The sequence below is a fragment of the Poecilia reticulata genome, chromosome 2 (assembly GCF_904066995.2).
Source record: "Poecilia reticulata chromosome 2, P_reticulata-male-v2, whole genome shotgun sequence".
In the NCBI taxonomy this organism is placed as follows: Eukaryota; Metazoa; Chordata; class Actinopteri; order Cyprinodontiformes; family Poeciliidae; genus Poecilia; species Poecilia reticulata.
Window position 1 is genome coordinate 5,040,842 of NC_088831.1, and position 24,227 is coordinate 5,065,068.

The following is a 24,227-nucleotide window of genomic DNA, read 5'->3' on the forward strand; positions in this document are numbered from 1 at the left end:
CTTTACGGACAACTATAAGTTCAGATCTGTTGTGCAGTTGTAATTAGTTTCATGAGAATGAGAGGGTGTGTGCAAGACAACATAAATAAAGATATAAAAAAGCTGATATTGTTTTTTTTGCTTTATATATATTGTTTGACCCAATACACCTGACACCTGATTTTACTGCAAACCCAGTAAAATGTTTGTTGGATTTGGAAAGCAAGCTTTTTCTATTCAAGTCCTCCTGAGTCAATACTATGTAAAACTTGCGGTTTTCAACATTCTAAGACATGAATTTGCTTTGATCTAATTACAGTGGTGTCGCGATGCTCCTGGGGCTACTTTTGATGGAACTGGTTTTCATGGACTCCAGTTCCAAAAACTAGTCAGTTTATACCCAGAGCTTCAGGTGTTTACTTGTGTAAGATTTTTTTTTATCTCTGGAACAGTGTCAGCATACATTTCAGTCCACATAATGACGACTTTATGAGAGAAAAATGATCATCTTGGAATGGCTGAACTAGAGTCCAGAACTAAGTCTGATACCAAATCACCTAAAAAGGTTGGTCCTTCACAATTTCATAGAGAATCTTTGCAAAGGAGACAACATGTAGATTATACAGAGAATATGGGATATTGACAGAGCTGTACATAATCAGAATTCTTAAATTGAGCCACATAGAGTTTGGACAATGATTATTGCTGCTTTGCACAGTTTTGATTGTTTTTAAGCCAATTTTTACAAGATAAGTTTCACATATGTAGCACAATTGTGAAATTTCCATCACAAATGGAAACATTTGTGCATCATGAACGAATAACATTTTAAGCAGGAGTTGTACACTCTAAACAAAGGAGGCAAAGAGATGAAATAAATGACGAGGTTTATTTAGCAGAGTAAAATATTCGTTTGCTATGACAATCATATGTTTTCCATAGGACTACCTGAGACGGAACCTTTGGTGTTCTTGTTTGCAGCTTAGAAACACAGCAAATAATTGTCATTTGTAGAAAATTTCATGCCCTGAATTTCATTTCTTCCTTTGTGCACCTTTTGTCTGTGGAAGAATAGCATTTATTTGTATCTTTGCAATACATTCAAAGTAAAGTAAAAAATATCAACATAACATGCAAAGCGGTATGGCTTCCTGTTCCTCTGCAATATGGCTTTAGGTGGCGTTTGAAAAGACTCTCATTGGTTGTCTTTCCGTTTGTTGCTGCAACAGACAAAAGTCACAGTCATGTTTATTACGATTAATGGGTGGAGCAAAAACAAACGTTAGCATTTGCACAATCAGCCGTGTCAACTTTGTATTACCTTTCGCCTGAAGGTTTAGAGGTCATGACCCAGAGTAAGTATTCCTTGGCGGCCATGGAGTCCAGCACCTTGTTCACGTCGCTGGTGAAGCTTCCATCTACATGCCTCCTGCTGATCGTTTGAGCCAGGCTGTCTATTTCCGATCTATGTACACAAGGACACAATGTAAACAGTGTCCATTAAGGGTCAGCAACCCTCACATCTGAGCTCTAATGTTTGGCCCAAAAGCCATCAATGTTGTTATAGCCATTGCTGTAATCGTGTCATGCTAGCTTCGCTGTCTGCTTGTGTATTTTGTGATAGACATATCAAATCAACACAATGGAAAGGTTCATTGATTTATTTTAGCACAACGTTAAGAAGGAAAAGAAAGGAAAAAATAGCACAAAATGGGGGAAGGTCAACACAAAGCAGATGATTAGTTCAAGATCACTCTGTTTCCAGTGATGGGTTCATGGTGGAAGCAAACAGCCAGGCTGTTTTTGGAGGCTTTGGAACTGAAAGTTGGAGGATTGGCCTACTCTCTTTGGATCTGTCCAGACTTGAGCTGGGCAACGAAGTCTTTGATTGCTTGGTCCTTGAGGTAGGAGCTGATGTCGCTGGTGAAGGTTCCGTCTGCATGGCGCTTATCGGCACTGCAGTAAAACAGAACACCCGATGAAGAAATGCAGACAATTTGAAACTTTCTCAAATAGCTTTTTTTTTTTGTTTGTTTGTTTTTTAAAATAAATCCTACACCAACCCGCTCCTCTTGTTACTCATCAACCACCGGACAAAGTCTTGGGCCTTCCTGTCCTCCAGGTATTTGCTGTAGTCATTGGAAAACGTTCCCTCTGAGTGTCTCTTGATGTTCGACAGCTCCTGGGGCCCGCTAGCTAATCTGTTGTCTTCCTCAAAACTGCAAAAGACACAAGGCATGTAAACAAATCATCTCAACTTATTCACAAAAGTAGTTGTGTAAGTTTTTAAACCGTGGAGCTTTCTTCAAGAAAGTCCTAGTTCAAGATATTTGAAGTGAAGTTCTGTGAAAAGGTTGTAATCAATTGAAGCTCTTGGCTTAAAAATGCAATCTTGAAGTCCAGGTGTGAAATGCCTCTCTTTTGTAATTATTGCATTTTTAAGCTATATTTAAAATCTATCAAGTAATAAAAGAACAGTAATTTAAATGAAAAATGCAGTAAAAGAAATTGTAAAACAGTATAAATTCAATATTATTCTCTCTTGACTGAAAAATTAATTTTTTTCTCAGTTATGCCTGATGTCGCTAATTTTCATCAGAGCTAAATTCCATCTTCAAATAAATTTCTACTTAATTTTTTTTTAAACCAGCATTTTAAAAATGTAAATAAATTCAGGCAGTATGAGGTCAAACTGTTTTGTTTTCACTGGGCACTTACAGTCGATTAGTTGTTACAGGAAATGGAGTTTGGTGGCTGTGCGCCACTGAGAATCCTCCTGTGAGACATGCACTATGAACAGAACACCTAAAGTGTTTCATGGTATTTTAAAGTAAAGATTTGTCAAAAAGTACAAAAGAATTTGGAAAATTTTTTCTTGTTTTTTACAGTCTTATTGTCTGATTAAAAGGACTTTACAGGATTCAGAGCACGAGTCTCACCAGATGATCATTGGTGACGCACCGCTTCCTACTTAAGTTTCCATTTGATTTCTGTGTAAATAACCATCCAATAAAAATGTGATGACAGTTAAGGTGCATAAAATATTGCTGCCATTAACCACTTTTATGGATTATACGATGGATTTTTTTCTAGATGATAGAAGTCTGCTTTGGACTTGGTACCCTCGGACTAGTCATTAGCTCCACCAATCCTGGAAGTGTACCGAATGAAGACTCCAAGAGTGATATCTACAGCAGGTAAAGTGTTTACCTGCTCACAACCTTTAAGCTCAACATTGGTTTAAAAGTTCGAATCAAGTTTAAGGACAAGGACAGTATAATCCTGCAATCTTAGCATGAAGCTCAGGAGGAATGAGGCAGATGTCAGCGGGGAGGGCGTGGCAGGTTTCCCATCAGATCGTCAGTTCCCGAAACCACCCACACACAGAAAAAACCCCTCATAAAAGCGCACACGGGGTTAGTGCGACCCTGGCAGACTGCGTAAGGGTTAAACAATATGACATGTTAAAAACAAAGCAACCGTTGTGTGTTGATTTTTTCCCACAGGACCTTTCTGGGATTTTAATTTTTATTTCTGTTGTACTGACGTTCACGTTAGACTTTTTAGTTGTAGAGTTATTTTGTTAAAGTGCTTTGATATCTTAAAGAATTTGTGTTTATAAGTACGGGCTCTAGAAATCTATAATGTAACACTTTTTATCCTATCTCCATACTCTTGTATGTCACAGACTCGAGTCTCTTGAGTATAAATTGTGCTAAACCTAGAGAACTTTACCTGGAGCTGTCCTCAGTGCCAAGTAGAGGAACCTGCCAGCTGACTTGCACGAAGCCCAGGACCAAAAGGACGCCGGCCACGCAGTGGATGCTTCTCATGGTTCCGAGCTGCGACATGAAACAAGGCATAAACACGGACAAGTCATCAGCTGAAGGTAAGATGGAGTAAAGGTGAGAAGATTCAACTCACCTTGTGTTGTTTCCTTCCAAACAGTGCTGTTAGTTCCTCTGCTTGGTGTTCCTGTGTGACCACCTGCTTCTGCCTTCCAGCTTTATATACTGGAAGAGGAGGTCCCATCTCCTCAGGCGGACCTGCTTTACGGTCCCATTACTCTCAACCCATTAGACACAGGACCCCTCAGTGACGGGCAAGTAAACGAGCCGTGCGTTTGTTCATTTGAAAGGTGCAGGTGGAAAGGTGCAGTTCATGCGTGATGCCTGCTTGTACTTAGGTGTTAAGATCAAACAACTGCTGCTCATCCTGTCAAATAGACAGTCAGGGGAGATGCTCTAATGCGCTACTGTGTCATCACGATGAGGAGCGGTACGTGTGACGGTGTATTTGGACAGTGAGTCAGTATTTGAGGCTTCTCGCCAATCGGACGCAGAGAATTGGAAATATTGATTAGTTTTTGCCTCAGCGGCAGTTTGGGTTTTACAACCAGAGCGCTCGGTAATGTTCAGGAAACGTCTCCGCTGCTATTCCTTTTCTTTTAGTTATGTTTAAATACAAGCTGAAATAAATTATTCATTGTAGTATGATGTGGCATGAGTTTAATATTTCTAAATTTATGACGAAATCCAAAACTATTTCTTCTTTTCGTCTGAAAACCAGAACATCTTAAGGTACAAAAGAAAAAAAGATGCTACTTATCATGAATCAAAACAAAACTGAAAATGTGACTCAGTAATTTAGCTGCTTTTTTGGTTCAGTTACAGCAGATGCAAAACTTCAACATTATATCATTAAGTATAAAAGACAAAACACAAAACCAAAAATGCCAAACATACATCACAAAACATCGATAATTTTACAAAAATGATTTATTTATTTTTCATGGAATCTTATAAACAGCAATCTGTAAACTTATTCCAGAAGTTTACAGATTGCTGTTTTGATTCAGTTTTCATCATGCGTATGGAGATAATTCAGGGTAAAACAACTTAAAATAATTAACATAGAAATTTAACAGACTGCAACACTTTATTTCCAAGTAAAACATTTACATTGATATTTTCAGATATCTTTTGGTGTTTCTCAGGTCATTGTGCATCCGCTACAAACCAGCTGCTTCTAGCAAAGTTATGACGCTCACAGTATGGTAGCCTTAAGCAAAAATATCACAATTTCATAGTATCCAGACATAATTTATAGCAAATATATATAACATGGTCTAACTGAAACAAAGAAATGGTGGAAATTTGAATAAACTGTTTTGTCATTCTGCTTATGTTATAGAATAAATCTAACAAGATGTTAGCTCCAGCAGCTAGCCTAATCAGCTGCTACCTACTTGTAGCTTGAAAACTGCAGTTTTAGCCATCCTGCAGTCTTAAGAAACCGGAACCCTGCAAGTTTTTTTTTTTACCCTGTCCACGGTCCGACAGGGTTGCACTGACCCCGCATGCGCTTATGCGAGTTTTACAAGTTTTGTTTGTGTAGTTTCGGAAATGTACGTTCTGACAGAATATTTTGTGTGTCATTACTGTTCTGATGAGAAAGGGTTTTCCTAGTATGCGAGTATCTTCAGTGCGCATCTTTATTTATACTCTCTACTTTCAGGACATTACCTTTCTATTTGGTAAATACATTTTGGCAATGACTTTGTGGTTCAGCTCCTAAAGGAGGAGATATGATAATTTAATGCAGTTTTTATTACAACAATATTTTATTCACATGAGAAAATGAAAACATACAGAATCTTATTCAAAGCATTTTTTCAGGAATTTTGCCATGTGAGTGTAGACATGCATGTTGGCAAAACCATCCAGTCCATGATCCTTGTCCGTGTACCACTGAAAGGAAAACATTAAAAAAAGAACTTAAAGAACATATTTGGCAGCTTTGTTCGTTAAATAATCATTTGGATTTTAAGGATTACTCACCATGGCGTCAAAGTCCACCTGCTCATTTACCAAGGCTTCTGAGATCTCAGCAGCCTGCTGGAAGTGGACATTATCTAGAAAAAATACCAAACACTAAATTAAATTAAGAGATATTAAGAGGTACCATACTTCACAGTTGATCAAATGATGGTATGAATTATAGGCCTGGGTAAATTTAAATATGGTGCCAAGACTTTAATTATTAGAGACATGTTCTATAGTCTGAAGAAACCTAAACGTGTCAGTTTACATGCTAATTTACTAGCTGCTAGCATACAACTTGCAGAAACGCAGGTAGTTTTTAAACTTTTTATAGACAGTTTACAGTAATAATGTCACTGTGACTCTAAAACATTATAAAACAAACAAAAAAAAAACAGTATTGATTGCTGTCAGAGTGTTAACACAAATATGAAATTAGCAACATTAGCTCATATAAGCAACATTAGTTCAAATAACCACTCATTGCAATACCATAGCAATGCATGGCATTTGTATGGATCTGTCATTCCTTGTATCTACAGTTCAGACTGGTTGGTGACAGGAACATTTTACGGTTTGTTTCCAACATGCCTACGTTCTTATTTTGGTACATTCCTATTATTGGGTCATTTCCAACTTTCCAACCATGTCATTTGTTTTATTAGTTGACGATGTTGCTGTTGGGAATCAAGAAAAACTTTCAAATGAGAAAATCTTTCTAATAAGAAGGTTAAGACAGCGATGTCTTAAGAGTGTTCCCAGGTTAAAAGTATACTTTAGTATACTAAATTCTAACATACTTTAGTATACTTTTATCGATGTACTTAAACTGTACTATTTTGGAACAACTAATTTTGTGCTTAGTATACTTTAGTAGTATTTAAATAGTATTAAATTACAACTAATAGTATATTTTAGTATGCTATACATACTTTTTTGGAACAACTTCAAGTGTACTTAGTGTACTTAAAGTATACTTTTTAAATATCATATTTCAGAGCTTTATTATTATATTTTGATGTAATTATATTTTGAGCGTAATAATTCTGTCTCAGAATTATATTAAAAATATATATTTAATACACTTCAAATATATTTTAAATATACTATTAATATATTTAAATTACACTTACTTTTTATTTTTTATTTCCTGATATTGATAATAAACTACAATTTTAATTACTCTTAATTCGTCTTTATTCCTACTTTCCTATTTTGTACATGGCATGCATAACCACACTACAGTACTTACATTGTTTTAGGCTACAATTACATGGAAAGATTAATTACACAAGATGCCCAAGATAATTCAAATATTTTGTTTTATTACCGACATTTTAAAATTGTCCAATTTTACTCACAACTTTATGAACTTTACATAGTTTACACATCAAAAGTGAACACATGAACATGAAAATTTAAGTGTGACAATGAAAAATGAAAGTGAGGATCAACGACAGAACATTCCCGTTCACTGCACCTTACAGAAACCTACAAAAAAGAACAATAGAGCAATTAAACAGAGAAAGCATTTGGATTTAAAGAGAACAGAAAAATGGCAAATAAAAAAATAATACCTACAATTTTAAGACGTTGTGAACTCGCCATGTATGTGACATCAAAAAAACTGATGATGATTGGGATCGGATGCCTGGGGTGGAAAAACATTTCTGGGTGTCGTCTTTGCCTGTTTATGTTAGAAGTAGAAAAAAATTGTCAGCAATGTCATTGAGTCAGTTGATGTTGGCATTAACTATGAAGCTGTTGGACTTAAGGAGACAAACTACCTTAAAATCTTTCCATCCATTATCTGAACACACTTATCCTTACAGGGTGGTGAGGGGTGCTGGTGGTGCCCATCTCCAGCAGCCATCAGATGAGAGGCACGGTTCACCCTGGACAGGTCACCAGTCCATCACAGGGCCCTGAAAGTCAACAACAAATAAAAGAAATGAAATATAAATGTTAGATTAACAAGAAGAGAAAATTTCTTTTCAGTTACCTTTAAATCAAATCATGTTTATTAAGCACTTAGTTGGTAACACAGCAGTTTTTGTTGTTGAAATTGTAGCTAGCTCCTCATTAAAAAAAACAAACTTACATCATGAAGACGATGTGGAGATTCATCCTCAGAGCTGGTTGGTGATTTGGTGGAGTCAGAGCTTCTTCTGAGACAGAAAGTCTTTAGGTTTTCTAACACCTGATTTCTCTGGCTTCCTCTTTCATCTTCATTTGCTTAGTTAGACTGAAGATAAAATCATTGATGAACGAGTTAGAACAACAACCACCTCACAATATCAAAGTCTCTCTGTCTTATGGAGCGTAATTAAAACCAAGTTAGTTTATGAATTAAAATATAAGTCACAACAAACAACCTCCATGAAGTTATAACATGAAGCTGAATGATTTCTATTATAATAATCATACAAGTCACAATAAAATTGATAAAATAATTATTTATGAAACCAACGTAAGTTATATATCTTTACTGCACTGTTTATAATTAAATGAATATAATTAATAAGCAAGCTTACCACCAGCTAGCAACACTTAGCAGCCTTCGTCCCCCTGGGCTCCTTTTGTGACACACATTTCATTTCCACCGGTTGTTGTCCCGTTGTGTTGTCGTCTAACTCGGACTAGGACGTCACAGCTTGAATTTACCTAAATTAGTAACTATTGTCAAGGCCCTCTCTACTTTTAAGACAATATTATGCGAGTAAAAATGGCGAATTTGAACAGCGTCTGTTATCTTCCCAGCGTTCAAGTTTTTTCTTCTCTTTGTGGAGTTTTTTAAATAAATGAAAGTGTGCAATACCGCCACCATCTGGTATATTTTGGTACAATTATGTTTAAGTGTGTTTAAAGTACTAATTTCGAAATTGGTACAAGTGTATTTTTAGTATACTTCAGATATACTTATAGGTGGTACACTTAATAATTAGTATACTTAAAGCGTACTTTCACAAATTTAAGTATGTTTGAAGCATACTAAAGTACTTTTTTTTCACCTGGGTTATGCTCTTGTAGCCTAGAATCCATCTGAAATGATTTGGAAGACTCTTCCTGCATGAAAATTAGGCTTTTTGTTATAAAATCTTTTACATTTTTTATAACAAAGGGTTGAAAATGTAAATTTTCGTGGCCCCAGACTACTCTTATCTTCACCCATGGGTGTCCAAACATAGTTGCAAAACGTTTGGGGTTAGAACAACCATAGGAACTCACCGTCGGCTGTCCCGTGAACCAGAAGGTACTGCACTGAACGGAAATTCTTGGCTCTGGCCGTTACTGTGGAGTTCTAAACACAGCCAGATTTATGGTTAGGCGAAGAGATAACAGATGCGATGACTGATAACGGATGGCGAAGCTTACGTCGTATCCGTCACGATTCTCCGAGGGCTGCATCATGTAGCGCTCTGTGTAGATGGTGTCTGGAACAAACAGATCAATGCAGATCTTGTAATGTTCCCGTTATTACAGCGGCCTGAAGTACGACGACTATCAACACCAATAAAAATACCATAATATTCCCATTTGGACACCGGCGCCACTGCCATCCCGCATTTGAAAACGCCACTGTTAGAGCCCAAGACCATCGAAGATACATATCCACCATAGGACTGTGGAAGATAAGACATCTCATTACATCAGCTCATCCGCACTATAAAACGCACTGACGTCAAAGTGGAACATTAACTTATTTTTAGAGCCACGACTTGGCCTTTGTACTATAAAATAATACACATCAACAGGTTCAACCCTATTCTTACACAGTCTATATTTGCTTTCTAAGTCTTGACTACTTACCCATCCCCATATAGCAACCCTATCTTTGTCAATGAACCCCATTTTGATGAACTTCCTTTAGAGAAAGGACGATAAAAGGCAATTAGTTTGAATTCATGACAAAATTCATGCACTATGACAAAATGTATTTTTATTGAGACGTTTCAGGCGAGGTGAGATGTTTGCATGAGATTCTCTTACTTAGCTGCCGTTATCTGGTCTTCCACCTCGAAGGTACCTAGGCGTTTGTAGATTTCAAACATCAGCTGGTCGCCCTGGTAACCGCTTCCTCTTCCGTCAAAGCTGGCAACAATGACTTTCTCAGTACTGGCCAGGTAGGTGGACCAGCCTACTCTGTACCTGAAGTCCACTTTCTGGCTGCAAGGACCTGCATACCTGGAAGGGTGTGCAGATTTGTTGTTGTTATTTTATTTTATTTTTTAGTGAGTGAAGTTTCTATGTATTTTAGTTATTTATTTAGTACAGTGGATCCTTACACATCAATTAGCAAAGGGTACTTCTTGGACTCATCAAAGCCTGGGGGTAAATACATCTGATACCAAAGATCTGTGAATAAAAAGAAATGTATTTTTTTCATTGGAAATAGAAATTGACAGTTTAAGGTCACAATTATTTATTTTTCTGAAAACCAATGTAAAAAAGAATCACTATGGATCAATTCACAATTGTAAACAAAATTTCTTACTGCTTCAAACAACTCACACACTCCTAGGGGTACAGAAGAGGATAATAACCACGGGAGAAAAAAATAAATAACTTTTTTCCTCAGTGAATTTCTGCTAAAATCTGAGAAATTGTTTTTTTCTAGAAAGTTTCTAATATTAATCTCAAAATTTGGAGTTTCTTTTTTCCCCAAAAATGTACTACTATTTTTTTTTCTATCTACAATGGCCCTAATATGCCGTCATAGGATTCTGACTTCAATCTCAGAATTCTGTTTTTTTTTTTTAATCCAAATTTGTTCTCAGAATTCTGAGATTAAATTTAAAATTATTTTTTTCCAGTGGCTCTAACCCTCTTCCTATAGAGGCAATTTACAGAGACCAAATAAATGCTAAGTTGGCAACATTTATATAGCAAATTTATGACTTCTTTGAGCAGTCCTACTCACCGCTCAAAGCACTTTTACACTAGATCCACTCACAAACATACACACACATCCCTACACTGATGCATGGATCAGTAGTCCATGCACAGAAGAACACCACTGCATTGCACGGGGAAGCCGGAATTGAACCCAGATCTTTCACATTGCAAGACTCGACAGCTACAAAAGGAAGTATGTAATAAATGTCTACCAGTCACAGATTCATTTACTTACTATATTTGCCCATCTTAAGGGTCTCTCGGCGCATAGTGGGCATCTGGATGTCGGCTATGGCATCGCTAAATACCTTGTTGTCCTCCAAAACCCTGATCTCTAGAAATAAGAACAAGTAAATACATGTTTTTACTTGTTCTTCATGTCATTTAAAGATAATTTATGTAAACTGTAGCTTACTTTTAAAAGTACTAGTTTCTACAAGAAAGTGCTGTGGAATCCTGGGACCTTAAAGCAAAAAAAAAAAAAAATCCAGTGTCATTGTTATAAAAATACATAGAATGGCAACTTTTTCAAAAGTCAGATGGGGTATAACTGACCGTGGCAGCTGAAGCGGTAGTAAGAGGCATTGTGGCTGAAGTAGACCGTGTTATATTCACATTCTTTCTGAAGAATGCATGTCAGACACTTATAGCTAATGTTTTTCGTCCACCTGGCATCCAAAAGTACAACATGTAAATGTTAATACGTTTTCCTTATGGAAATGATACTTCCTACAAGAGGGAAATCCAAATTCTTACTGGTAGACGTTCCTCCCTCCTGGCTTGCGGTTCTGTTCGTTGCTCAAATAATATCTGAGGAGAAAATGGAATCCAGAAGGAATTGATCACCGTGTGTTTTTTTGAATGTGGAATTAGTTTTTAAGAGGAATCAATACTGCTGGAGTAAAGTAGCTGAAAACAATGAGATTTCATTTGGTTTCAAATGGTATTACTTTTTTTTTTAATAGTCTAGCTGTTGGGACTTTGCCTGGCTTAGACCCTCTTCACACAGCACTGAGACGGTCTTATAATGCGATTACATCAGCTAGAACTTTGAAGGTCTTGTGTCTTGGTGGGAACAACTCAGGGAAGCCAAACAAAGCAAGTTGGTTTCCTTTTTACTCTTTAAGGTTTTCTAAATTTGGGGGGATAAAAAAAGAGGGAAGCTTAGGTAAACTTCAACATAAACAGTTGGGGTCCCGATTATAGATGTTTTCTAAGAATTTCTCAATATGTATATGCAAGGCATTTCCCGTGGGCATTGCTACTGCTAGCATTCATAGCTAGCAGTAGTGAATGCTAGCCTAAAGGTCTAGAGCCTGGTCAAAAAGTAGCAACAGGTGCCTAGCTCTTTATTGCTAGATTTACCTTTAGGAAGAGCAGTCCTGTATTTACAGTATGAACATTTGGTCAAATTCCACAAACGTGTCACTTAAAGCCCAAGAGATGTTTGTTAATAGCAAAATTAAAAGATGTCTTTTAATTTGGAGGGAAACAGACTTTAGTTGTAGATACCCCAAAAATCTTTGACAAAATGTCCTACATAAATAATAAAAAAGTCATCTGGGCAGAACTTGGTCCAGAAAGTGGTTTAGCTTTTAGCTACAAGAACTAGATGTGTGCAACTGGTGATGGTGGAAATCTGGCTGGATTCAACACACATGCAGTCCAACAATTTATAGACCAATTTCTAAGGGGAAAGTTATTTAAAAGTAACATTCAGAGGGACTATATTTAAAGAGACATTAACAGCTGCATCCAATTTAAAACGGTGTGAAAACTTACACACTGTCTTCACTGACTTTCAGAATTTCAATGTCTTCCCAGTACCCAGGTGAGATGGGCGTTGCCTTTCCCTGGATGACAAGCCAGAGCAGAATGAGTGTTCATACAACTCATTGCAAAATTTTTTTATTTTATTTTTTTACTTCTAAGTTGTTGTTGTTGTTTTTTTTAAATCATTCTACTCACCCCAACCACATAATGAATGTGCTTGTACATTGTCATATCACTCATAATCAGGTAGTAACTGTTCCCGTCAGGAGCAAAAACTGGCTCTGGTGGAGAAAACTAGAAGAAAATATAAAAAAAATGTAGTTTGACATAAAGCCACCCCCTGATTTTAAGTCATAATTAAAAACATTTAAACGTGGATCATGTACATTAACAGGTAGCTCAGCCCAACAGCGGGCTTGGACGATAACAGAGAGGTTGCATATGTTTTAAATGACCTACAGTGCCTGACACTGCAGGTCATGATGGGCTTATCATGGAATTTGTAGATTAGAGGAAAAAAAATTACATTTTACCAAAGGGAGTTAACTTACCCGTCCAATCCAGCCCGGACTTGTCAGACTCAGATGCTGTAATAAGATAACAGTGGGTTTATGGCTGTCGTAAGTCATGATTCATTAAAATGCACAAACTTTTATCTCAGCAGCTCGAAGCAGAGAGACGCCTCAAAAAAGAAAAGAATTTAGGAAAAATGTTTCCAGATGATGAACTCTTTGTTGGAAGTAGGGCTCTACTAAAAAGCAAACAACTTTTAGGCAGGTATTAAACATACTTTTTTATTTAGCCCAAATTTCTGTTTTTTCAAAATAGATTTTTCTATTGATCTTAAGTAGTTCTCTAAATTTAAATGTCCTTACAAGCTGTTAGCAGAAATCATCATGATTACCATCAATCTTTCTCTAAATTCAGTTCAATTCAAAATAACTTTATTGATCCAAAAGGGAAAATGAATGTTGTTGTAACTCATTTAATTAAAGAGTTACTATAAATCAGGGGTGTCGAACTCAATTTCACCGAGGGCCACTTCAGCATATTGGCCACCCTCAACTGGCCACATTGACGGTACAAATCAGGAGTTTCCAGCTGCAGTCCTCCAGACTGCAACTTTTAGATGCATCCCTGCGAAAACACCCCAGACTAAAGGTTGACTTCCCTCATCAGCAGCAACTCAGTTCTGAAGAGGCTTATAATGAGTCAATGATCCAGGTGTGTTAGAGAAGAAACGCATCTAAAGGAAAACTAGACTTGGGCAGCCCTAGCATAAATGTATGAAAATACAATGTTAAAAATAAATTAAACACCTCATATTGTTAAATAACGCTCCGGAGCGTCTGGTTAGGAAGCGCATTCAAAACTTTTGGTTGAAATGGCGCATTAAATTCAAGTCTCCATTACAGACCAGAGAAAACTAAAGAGAATACAACGTTCTGTTAATCCATTTGAGGAGTCGGCAAAGAATTAAAAACCGCTGGAAGTAACTCATCCAGAAGATTTAACAAATAGAGCCTTCTTGGTGCACGTTACCCAGGAGAGCGGCGTCCTGGAGGAGCTGCAGACGTAACATCTGTCCTTTTCGGAGAAGCGAAACCACGCAAAAAAAATAAATAAAATAAAATAAAATAAAAAATCCTGGTAAAAGCGCACACCGGACCGCGCAGGGTAAAATACTCACAGAGTTCAGCTGGTCTGTTTGGATCTGACAGATCCAACTGACTGATGAATTAGCGCAGATTTTTCTGCAGATGGGAACCGGGAGGAAGTTCGTTCAGACCCCAGAGGGTGAAGTGATGCTAATTTAAGTGAAGTCGCTTAATTTAATTTATTAAAAGTTATTGAGGCCACAGTCAGTGGTTTTTGTCACTACGGAGAAAAATGTAGATACATTTACCTGCTTAATTTGTGATGGGATCTGGATTCACGGCGAATATTAACTAAACCGCATAAAATGCGGCAAAATTTTTTTATGTTGTCTGTCAAGATGACGGATAACAAAAAAAGTCTACCGCGACCTGCCGCTTTGACACCAACTCACACATCTTCATTCACAGTCTGACTTGTAAATCGATGTTTCTTTTCTTGGACATTTTGATGGTAGCTTGTCGATGTCTCAGTTTTATTCGCTGGTAAAATCAATAAGCAGCTTGAGGTGACTCTGCTGCTCTCTAGTGGCGAGAAGCCGTAATGTTGCCTGGTAACAATCGGAATGCATTATGGGAGATGTAGTTTGTAGTCAATTCGTGCTCAAAACCTATTTTAAGTTAAGTCAATCATGGGCCTATAGAACGCTGGGGGAGGGGGGCACATAAAATGACATGGCGGGCCACATGTGGCCCGCGGGCCTTGAGTTTGACACATGTGCTATAAATGGTGATGCGGGGTTTCCGGGCGATAATAAAAGGCAGTAAAAGGTAGTAAATGAAATGAACTCAAATTAAGGCCAGTAAAAGGTGGTAAAAGATAACAAACACAAGACAATTTTTCATCACCCCTTCAATATATTTTTGGCTTTTCCATTGATGCTGACTTTTTAAGTTTGTTTAACTATAAAATCTGTATAAAAATAACTACTGGCAGGACCTGAGCTGATGTTGATAGACTGAATTGGTTCCAGTGTCTGACCTGCTGTGCCCATGCGTGGTGTGGGAACCGCCTATTGCATACCTGTCAAGTCTCCCGTTTTGGACGGGAATCTACCGTGTTTTACCCCTCTCTCCTGGCGTGCTCCCGAATTAGTACTTCCCCAAAAGCTTCCCATCACCCCCCACAAAAAACACAAAGAACAGAACATTCAGTCTGTTAGTTTTATATTCTCAGGCTTGAAGTTTATTTTGGGATAATAAAGTCATCTTCTGAACTCAGCGGTGGTTGATTAGCCAACATGAACACCTGCTCCACTGATGATCTGTCGGAGACGGGTGTCTGGGTTGCCTTTTTTTGTTTTTTACTGAACCGAAACACCAAATTCCGCTGCACATATTAAATTTTTTCATTAAACCCTTTAACTGAGCTGTGAAACCTTGGATATTTATCCCACAGTAGGTGGGATAAAGTTTTGTCTTGCATGGGCCATCATGTTGTATGGGTCAGTGCTGTGAATTCACTAGTGTTGTACCGATCACCAGTTACCAATCTTTAAAAAGCCGATTCCCATTTTAGCCGATACCAGTTTTTTTTGTATGAAATGTTGTTAAATATACCCAGAAAGTCACTGAGTTGGCAACAGTGGGGAAGCAATTGTTAACTGCAAGCATGCAGACATGACCTGGTTGGTCTATCAGTCCAGCCTCTTTCACTGGAGAGCAGCTGTTGATTTTTAGACTTTTCTTGAGGTAGATAAGATTGACTTCAAATGTAAATATCGGCTGATCAAACTTACCAAAATTAAGGAAATCAGCACCGATAAATTGGCTGGCTGATAAATCGGTGCACCCCCAGAATTCACTGCTCTCGCTAAAAAAAGACTGCTGCTCGATTTTGTGTGGTAGTAAAAATATTGTAGAGGTAGTAAAATAGGTAGTAAAAGGTTGTAAATTAAACTCTAGGATTTCCTGTATAAACCCTGGGATGGATGTGGTGAAGGAAAGAGCTCCTGTAGCAGTCCATATTACAGCAAATTTGACGTAGCCTCCGACTGAAGATGTTTTTTTTTCTATGACCGTATTATGAAGAGTATGGTCAGCTATACAATAGTTAAGGTTTACCAAAAGACTTGTGGGAGTCAGGAGTGCACTTTGCTTGTCATCTCCATGGTTAAACACGGCAGCTTTCACTAATACGGTTTTGTGCTCTACTGCTTCTAGAACAAAACAAAAAAAACAGTCTTCTGGCAATAAGTAAACTTTTTTTGGTGGCTAGAAAATTAGACGTTTCAAAAACCTCCCGATGGTTAAGTTACTTAGCAACCTAAGCGAAGCTGGTCAGCTGGTGTCTACATTTCTTCTGCTTCTCATATCAAAGATACTGCAGATTTGTTTGCAGCCATTTTGACTTGTCTTTAGTGTGAGAGTAAGCAAGGAGCTGGAGGGCGTGGCCAGCAGCAGCTTATTTGCATAAAAGTGACAGAATCCTCAAACATCTCATTCTGAAAGGAGGTCAATATAGGCAGAACATAGCAGTTGAAATCTCATGATCACAGAATGGTTTTGTGCAAAAAAATTCAATTAACTTGTTTTGTGTGTCCCATAGACCTATATCCTAACTTATCCAAGGAAGCATAATAGATCCCATTTAAAACCTTACAGCATTTCAGTTCCACACTAACTTGAATGAAGTTTGGGAAGATGTGAAAAGTTTATAAGATGTGAATACTTTTCCACATGTACACATGATTTAAGACTGACCTCAGCAGGATTCCAGCTAGTTCCATCAAAGTCATAAATCTGAAGGATGAGTTGATTCTGTTGTCTCTTTAGCCACTGAACAGCTATCCGCGTGTCAGTCACCCAGGTAACGGTGGCCAAGTAGTGTTCACTGTGGATGGAGGGGAAAAAAGTTAATCAAATTCTCAGTTTCTGTCAAATTCCTCTGGGGGGATGATCTCATACGTTACATATCATGTATTACATTGATTCGTATGAGTCTGGAACAACAACTTCTGTGACTATCGTGGTGTTGTCAGTGTCCACAACAAACAGCTTCACAACTGGGTTGGGAGTACCTGGCTGCAACAAAGCACAACATGAAAGATGAACCAGAAAGTCCATAATACAAGAGAGGCCGTGACAAGAACAAAGGCCCACCTTAGGATAGGGAATTGAAATAATGCTGGGGTACTGGTCCTCGCCATACCAAGAGTACTCAATATTGTGCACCAGGGTGTCATTGAATTCAGCATATGCCAAATACTTCCCACCAGGTGACCACCAGAAGCCCTGGTTGGACGAGAACATCTCCTCTGGAAGTAGAAAATATAAAGAGATGTTGAAACAAAAATCCACATGTAAACAACACTAATTCAACTTTTTGTTCTGGTTGACTTCATGTAGTGTTTGAAGTTGCCACACAGTGATTCAGACATGACATTAAAATCATATTTGCAGTGGGGTATGCCATATATTCTTAGAAGGATTGAATTGTAGCAGAAATACCTCATCTGGGAGAAATCAGCCTCATAACAAAATGCCAGAAGTAAATGCCTGGTTGCATTCTTGAGATTTTTTTTTTTTAAAGAATATCAGAAAGTCAGCAATGGTAGCTGTTTTGACAGCAGGGCTGGAAAATCTGACGGTGCAGTCATAAGTGGGGAAGTTCCTCATGGAAAAAATGAATGTGATTCTTGGTTACCCTCATATACCCAATCTGGAATCCCGTTTAATATCTTGTTTGGCTCTCCGTTGGTAGTAATTGGCTTTGGTGGTGACTCGGGGCTGGTCTTCAGAAACACGTTGTTGTCCCAAACAAAAGCCTGAAAATCAAACGGAAAGGGGCGCAAATGTGAAAATACACAGATTTCTCCTGAAATGTGGCTAATTGTTCTAGTATAAATGTTAACTCGCTTCAATACAGAAAACGTTAAGACTAAAAAAAGATAAATTGTTATCAGGTTCTAAAAATATTTCAATATACGTAGTTCCTATTTATTAAACAAACAAAAAAAAAGCCAAAATGGTGAAAAAAATACAACAACAAACATCTAAAGGTGATCCATCTTCTATATATAGCCAAATGTGACCAAAGTAGACATATGCACGGTGGTGGGGGGTTGATGATCTGGGCTTGTCTTGTAGTGACAGAATTGTCACTAAATCAACCATAGACCGCTCTCCATACTAAGCGAAATGAATCATAATCCCAAACAGAAGCATATCCACCACATAAAGAACCAGGATCTTGCAATGGTCAAGTGAAAATCCAGACTTTAACATGACAAAGTTATGCAAAAAAAAAAACAACAATCCTGCAAACTGTAAAGTAGAGGCTTAAATTCCTCAAAAAACAAACAAAAAAAACAGCTACTAAAAGTAGAGCAATACTGACACACCCCACAGTGCTTCGCTCATATTAATCATACATCCCAGATGATTTGCACTTGAATCGCCGTGCCGTTACCACAAGTGACAAAATGGAGCTGGAAGACCTGGACCAAAAGCTAAAAACTGTGTCAAGTTGGAATTTTTAGGCCCAATCTAAACTCTACTGAGAGTTATTGCTGCTAAATGTTTCTAAAAGCTGCTCAATTCTACTAACAGCTGATTGTAGTCACTCATGAAGGCAAAGTTTGGTTTTCACACAAACTCTTTTCCATTTTGACTGTTTGTTTTTGCTTAGTACTGTGCTTTCTTTTCAACATGACTGTCTCCTGGAGGCTTACCAGTTTGTTCCCTGCTGGGGCCCATGCAAACAACTGGACTACATCTGGAATGCCAGAAGGAGTGATACTTTTTCTGAAAGAGATTGTTGCAAATCAGTGATTTTGTTATATAATAGAAATGCTGAAATTTGTGCAGTATGTATTGTCAGGAAATATTTCGGATTTTCTTGGAATTGCATATGTTTACCAGAATATCAGTAGATCAACAAGTGACTTACCCCGACTCGCGATCATACAGCGAGTAAGAAGCTGTGAACGAATGTCTCCACACCTGATTGGAGGAAAGAAGCAAGGGTCAAGTTTGACACCCTAAACGGGTGTCAAGTTAGTGTCAAGTTTGACACTAAACGGGTAAATAGAAACTTCATGTACCTTATTGTAGTTACTCATGAAGGCAACATATTTGCGATCAGCAGACAGCTTGAAGTCAAAAGCCTGGTGTTCGTTCTGTGGTGTTCAAAGAAAGACTTAAGTACCAATGCATTATCTTGGAAACAGCACTGCGTTTGTTAAGATTGACTTTATCTTTGTTTTAATTGCACCAGGATGACTTACAATCTTGTCTTTTGTCAGAAATACTTCAGAAACGTTTGTTTTCAAGTTGATGAGGGAGACAGAGTCATCGGTTTCTTTATGCAGGTACTCGTAGTCTGTTGTGGAAGACAGAAATCAGTGTACATTCAGTGTGAAACACAGGACAGTCAAGGAGAAACTCCCTGATAGTAAGTCACAAAAAGAGAAGAAAACAACTTGGAAGCATGAGTAATGCAATGACCTAATGGTGCATGTCGCATTTTCCAGCGAGCAAGAAAGACAATGCTGCACTTAAATGTTTTCACAATTTTTACCAATGAAAAGAATGAGGAGTTTATAGTTCTGGAACATTATAGAGAATGAATATAATTTGATATAAATCATTCATCTATTATGTGTTGAATGTCTGAGTTGTTGTTCTGTTGGAAACTGAGCCTCCATCTGTGTTGATATATCACATAAAATACTATATCCTAAGCTCTATAGTTGAAATGTGACAAAATATAAAAAAGTACCAAATATATGAAAACTCAACAACATTTCAAAGAGCTGCAACAGTTACTGTGACTTAATAGACTGTATTAGAGGTGCAGTCTGGTGAAACAGTAACTAAGAAGCACAACCAATAAAAAGATTACACAAAGTATTCAATGATGCATTTATGGCTTTACACACACCCAGGTGTTATCAGTATCATAATATAATATAATATTCCAACCACTTTTAATAAAAGCTTTTTTTATCTTCCACCTGAAATCCATCTCATATTGTAGGACGCTGGTTTCAGAGAGGAGTTGAAGACGTCCAGTAGGCCGTACATTTTCACATCCTCGGCGTCTCCATTGTCTGAAACACAGTTGTTACCAAATTAGCTTTCATTAGGGATTTGTAACTCAGTCCCTGTCCCTTATTTAGTTCAGGAAAATACATTTTAGCCCAAAAATCCCACCCAAATTTGATCTTAAAGACTTTGAAAGTTAGACTTGATTAGCCCACAACACTTTTCCAACCACATTTAGACATTTCTAACACACACAAGCATCAGCTTGTACCCATTGAAAGTAATTTTCTATATTTGACTTATGTTATTCCAATACCTCTGTAATAAATAATATCTACAGTGATGGTGAGCCACATAGGATAAGATCCACACCTCACCACGACTTGGTTTCACTTTATCTTACTTTGTAGTCACTACTTTAACACATCTACCAACATTGGGTTAACTTAAAGTCATTTGGGTTTCATCATTAGTTCTAATGCTACTCTGTTTCATAATAGTCAATATCCCAATATCAAAATCGAAACATCTGTAAATCAGAATGGTAAGAAATTGTTTTCAGATATAATTGTGAACTGAAGCAATTTTTTCTATATCTGAAAAACACTGACTTACCTCAAACACTGGACAACCCTGGAGATCGTTTACTTTCTATTTCTTGTTAGTCCAGAAAAACATGTAAATTCTCAAAATTGAGCCAAAATACAGGCTCAAATCGTTGAGACTTATACCACGTTTGATGAAAGCTTTGCAGCCACATTCAAACTCTCATAAACGTCTCTATCTTGGTGTCTTTTAATTTACTCATTCAACTAAGCTGTCACATAGTTTACATGTAAGACAATATTGTATTTCTCATGTCCATCACACAGATTGATGCCGAGAGGATTGGGCCGTGTTCCTCCTGTTACGTCACGGCCGTGTTTTATTAGCGTCAGTGATTTCGGATGGGTCTCGTATTTTTAAAATACATATCCTAATCCAAACTGACCAGCTTTTTAAGATTTGTGTTATGGATGTTCTTGTTTAGTTGTTTTGTAGGGGAAATGGTGGAGAAACAACTGTAAGGTTTGACTTATAAACTTCTGAAATCGCACAGAATACTCGCATTTGTTTTTGACTGAGACTGTAAATATCTGAACCGAATATTTTCCCTTTGAAGTTGTGACATTTAACTTATCATGCGTAATGACGCGCGCGGTTCTGTCAGCGGCGCGTGCCTGAGCAGGACGTTTAATAGCAAACACTCACCCTTCAAGAGTATAACCGTGGGCACCACTATCAAAACAACGACCACAGCAACTCCTAAGACTCCGAGCAGCACTTTGGCGATGGTACCCTGGCCAGGAATGAAAGACGAGAAGCCCGCTTTTAAAAGAGTCGAAACACAGAAATGTGTGAGTGTGAACAAATACTGACCATTGCTTTTGTGATTACTACCCGTCCAAATCACAACCGCATCGATATCCACAAGGCTACAAACACGGAGAACTGCAAAGTAACGCGAAAGTCATGCTTTGGAGTTAAACATTATCTCAGCCGAAGTTTCAAAGGTGGGACAGTATATCTGCGGTGTAAAGTTCTTCAGCATTTGAGGAAGTGGCTTTCCCAAACTGTCCACCGTCACAACGGACTCATATGTGAAAACAACGTGCTGACCGGGCGTCAACCTCTTCCAGTATAACCGATTATTTTATGCTGAATTTGCATTGTCGAAACACTGTTCAGCTTTTCTACAGAGCCAGAGATTCAAGTCTTGATGCGTCAAAACGTCGGCTTCGATGATGAATTAACGAAAAATAATAAAAGTTTATTTACTGCGGTAATTTAATACATAAGGCGAAACTCATAGATTTATTGAAAACATAGTGATAAATACAAGTGTTGTTTTGATTATTTTTGGTGATTAGAACTTGGAGCTAATGAAACTAAAATTTCAATTTCCTAAAAAAAAGAAATACCCAAAAAGATTTAAGACCATTAAAATAATTTGCATACATAAGTGGATTCAGCAGCATAAGATGGCTGAGGGTTTAAAGGAACTTAGAAGTTACTTTCTGTAGCTTTCCCTGAATTTAACTAGTACTCTCTATAACCTTTTAGCAAACTAGTTTTATAGGCGTTTTGGAAAAGTCTCAAAGTAGAAGTCATGACATAGTGCTGCTCAGCTTCTGAAAGTACCCTGTGAGTTCTGAGACACTAATCACAACTTCTGATTTATTATTAATCAAATAAAATCCCAGAGAGTAAGCGGTATATACTTAAAGGTTTCTGGTGAGTTCCATAAAAGTTTCAGGAAAACAACATGAATGTTTCAGAAGGTACCCAGTAAACTCCATAAAGTTTGATCAACTAACAGTTGTCTCAACACAAGCAACAAAGACAATGCTTTAAGAGTATTGTGGAGTACGCTTGAGTTTTGGGGGAGATTTGCAAGATTGTGGCTAAAGTTTCACGGACTACAACAGACAGATGTATCCAAGACATCAGGCCACAACTCTTGTGTTGACTTAACCTTGAGATGTCAAAGGCATCTTAAGTGGTTTAAAGGTAACAGGTTTTCAGTGTCTAAAGTCCTCTTTTCAGATGAAAGTAAATGTATTTTGCAAATCGAGATCTGAAAAATCTGGAGAATAAATTACACAGCGAAGCTAATTTCATTTTTCATTCTCTTAGCAGGTATTCTTCCTGGATTTCCTCCATCCATCTTCCCACCAGATCAGGCCAGCTTCTCTGACCCACTGAAGAGAAGTATTCACACAGCATCAGCCTGCCACCACCATGGGGATGGTGTGCTTGACCATAGAAGGTATTCTCTCCAAAACCCAGATCAAATGGATCCAATATATAAACGCCAGTCAGTCGCAATAGTCCGACCACCATCAGGTAAATGTATTGTCAGAAACTAGTGTTCTGATTGAAAATCCCAACTACATTTATTGGTCATTAAACTGTCCATTGCAACAACACTTAACATTTAGACAAAAGGGTAACAGCACCCGCTAACAGAAGCATCTGACAAGCTGCTTAATGCATAAGAAAAACGTATCCATTTTTGCCTACATGACTGAGAACGAACAACTAACAGAACTGTGAAGTGTTTTGTTTGTAATTTGTAGACGCTCTGTGCCTCCTGTCATGACAAAAACATAAGATAGATCTGTCTACTGTCATGATGACTGCATTCCTGTTGAACTGTAATGTAAAGTACAGTATTGCAAAGCCAATAAACTGGCTACCGTAAATGTCTCTGAATTAATACTCAATATTTACGTAATCATTAATAGCTCTCAATTGCTGAAGGGGGAGAAAAATTATGTACTCAACTGAAGAATGGTCAACCCAAAGTAAGCTTTCTATGACAGCATTGAATACGCTCAAAATAAGGAGACTGAGTGTATTTTTGCCCCTCTTTTCACTGATTGTGGAAGTTAGTCTTTTTGTACATAGTGTAAGAGCCGACTGTAAATGTTAACAGCCTGTTAAAAGCATAACAAACACAGAGCTGTGTCTTTACGAGGATCAGACGTCGTATTATTCCGCACTCGTCCGCCTTGCACCGGACATCCTCAGCAAACAAACAGACAGTGGACGTCTTCTCTAATGCGGCGTGGCTCTGTTTGAGGAGTGGTTCTTTGCAGATAAATCCGTTTACCAGACGCTTAAGCTGGCCGGGGCCGTTTATAGTTGTCACTCTGAATGCATTTGGTCTTATTGGACAATTAGGGCGCCGATGTCACTGACCGAGAGCAAAAACAAGATGATGAAGGAAAGTCATTTTTACCGTCTTGATCTACTTTTAGAGTATGTTACCAATCATATATCACAAATAAATGTATCTCAGTAGTCCTTGCTGTAGTATGTAAGAAATAGCAAAGTTATATGTGAAAATCTTCCGCTTCAGTGTTTATTCTCAGGCATAAACAGGGAAGCTTGGCTGTCACTTCAGCAGATGTGGTGCAAAGGTCAGAGCTGTTATGGCATTCTTGGCTTCGGGACATGATTTTGTTTAGGTTTGGGAGTTATTAAGGGGGGGGAAACTTGTGTTTGTAATGAGTTGCTAAAGCTTCTGTTTACATCCCTACAGCACATCTGCGTGGTTCAGAGTAGCAAA

The 24,227-nt window shown here is 37.8% G+C and overlaps 2 protein-coding genes and 1 long non-coding RNA gene across 6 annotated transcripts; 1 reads left to right on the forward strand and 2 right to left on the reverse strand.

Annotated features, from left to right (window-relative positions):
* Nucleotides 1-224: 224 nt before the first annotated feature.
* On the reverse strand, nucleotides 225-4,771 carry LOC103474210 (glucagon-1-like). The gene is made up of 6 exons (XM_008425018.3): nucleotides 3,904-4,771; nucleotides 3,715-3,821; nucleotides 2,043-2,198; nucleotides 1,822-1,935; nucleotides 1,301-1,444; nucleotides 225-1,199 (listed from the first exon to the last, which is right to left on the reverse strand). The coding sequence occupies exons 1-6, from the start codon at nucleotides 4,009-4,011 to the stop codon at nucleotides 1,175-1,177; spliced, it is 654 nt and encodes a 217-aa protein (XP_008423240.1). The 5' UTR covers nucleotides 4,012-4,771; the 3' UTR covers nucleotides 225-1,174.
* On the forward strand, nucleotides 2,187-24,143 carry LOC145554865 (uncharacterized). Its single transcript, XR_014090898.1, has 3 exons — nucleotides 2,187-3,176; nucleotides 3,668-3,868; nucleotides 22,790-24,143. It is a non-coding gene; the product is annotated as an uncharacterized LOC145554865 (long non-coding RNA).
* Nucleotides 4,899-22,754, reverse strand: LOC103474217 (dipeptidyl peptidase 4-like). 4 transcript variants are annotated; one of them, XR_014090897.1, is made up of 28 exons: nucleotides 21,533-22,754; nucleotides 21,365-21,452; nucleotides 20,083-20,178; nucleotides 19,354-19,448; nucleotides 19,171-19,245; nucleotides 19,017-19,069; nucleotides 18,799-18,871; nucleotides 17,772-17,892; nucleotides 17,052-17,382; nucleotides 16,829-16,958; nucleotides 13,022-13,057; nucleotides 12,666-12,764; nucleotides 12,480-12,550; nucleotides 11,454-11,507; nucleotides 11,253-11,365; nucleotides 11,113-11,160; nucleotides 10,933-11,031; nucleotides 10,088-10,157; nucleotides 9,792-9,986; nucleotides 9,612-9,666; nucleotides 9,325-9,424; nucleotides 9,177-9,235; nucleotides 9,030-9,102; nucleotides 8,336-8,465; nucleotides 7,903-8,046; nucleotides 7,589-7,726; nucleotides 7,383-7,488; nucleotides 7,208-7,292 (listed from the first exon to the last, which is right to left on the reverse strand). XR_014090897.1 is itself a non-coding variant. In XM_008425032.3 (26 exons), the coding sequence occupies exons 1-26, from the start codon at nucleotides 21,533-21,535 to the stop codon at nucleotides 5,637-5,639; spliced, it is 2,226 nt and encodes a 741-aa protein (XP_008423254.1). In that variant the 5' UTR covers nucleotides 21,536-22,065; the 3' UTR covers nucleotides 4,899-5,636. The 4 variants fall into 4 exon arrangements, 2 of the variants coding, with proteins under 2 accessions (XP_008423254.1, XP_081471775.1); XR_014090893.1 differs by having other exon boundaries at nucleotides 7,903-8,465; XM_008425032.3 differs by lacking the exons at nucleotides 7,208-7,292; nucleotides 7,383-7,488; nucleotides 7,589-7,726; nucleotides 7,903-8,046; nucleotides 8,336-8,465 and adding exons at nucleotides 4,899-5,729; nucleotides 5,820-5,893 and having other exon boundaries at nucleotides 17,052-17,149; nucleotides 17,228-17,382; nucleotides 21,533-22,065.
* Nucleotides 24,144-24,227: the final 84 nt, after the last annotated feature.

Coding starts and splice junctions, on each gene's coding strand:
- LOC103474210 (XM_008425018.3), bottom strand. CDS start 4,011: ATGGGACCTCCTCTTCCAGTATATAAAGCTGGAAGGCAGAAGCAGGTG. Junction 1,445..1,821: donor TCTGGACAGATCCAAAGAGA/GTAGGCCAATCC, acceptor TTGTGTACATAG/ATCGGAAATAGACAGCCTGG. Junction 1,200..1,300: donor TCTAAACCTTCAGGCGAAAG/GTAATACAAAGT, acceptor TGTCTGTTGCAG/CAACAAACGGAAAGACAACC.
- LOC103474217 (XM_081615649.1), bottom strand. Junction 20,179..21,364: donor CACGGTTATACTCTTGAAGG/GTGAGTGTTTGC, acceptor ACTGTGTTTCAG/ACAATGGAGACGCCGAGGAT. Junction 9,987..10,087: donor TACCCTTTGCTAATTGATGT/GTAAGGATCCAC, acceptor ACACCCTTCCAG/GTATGCAGGTCCTTGCAGCC.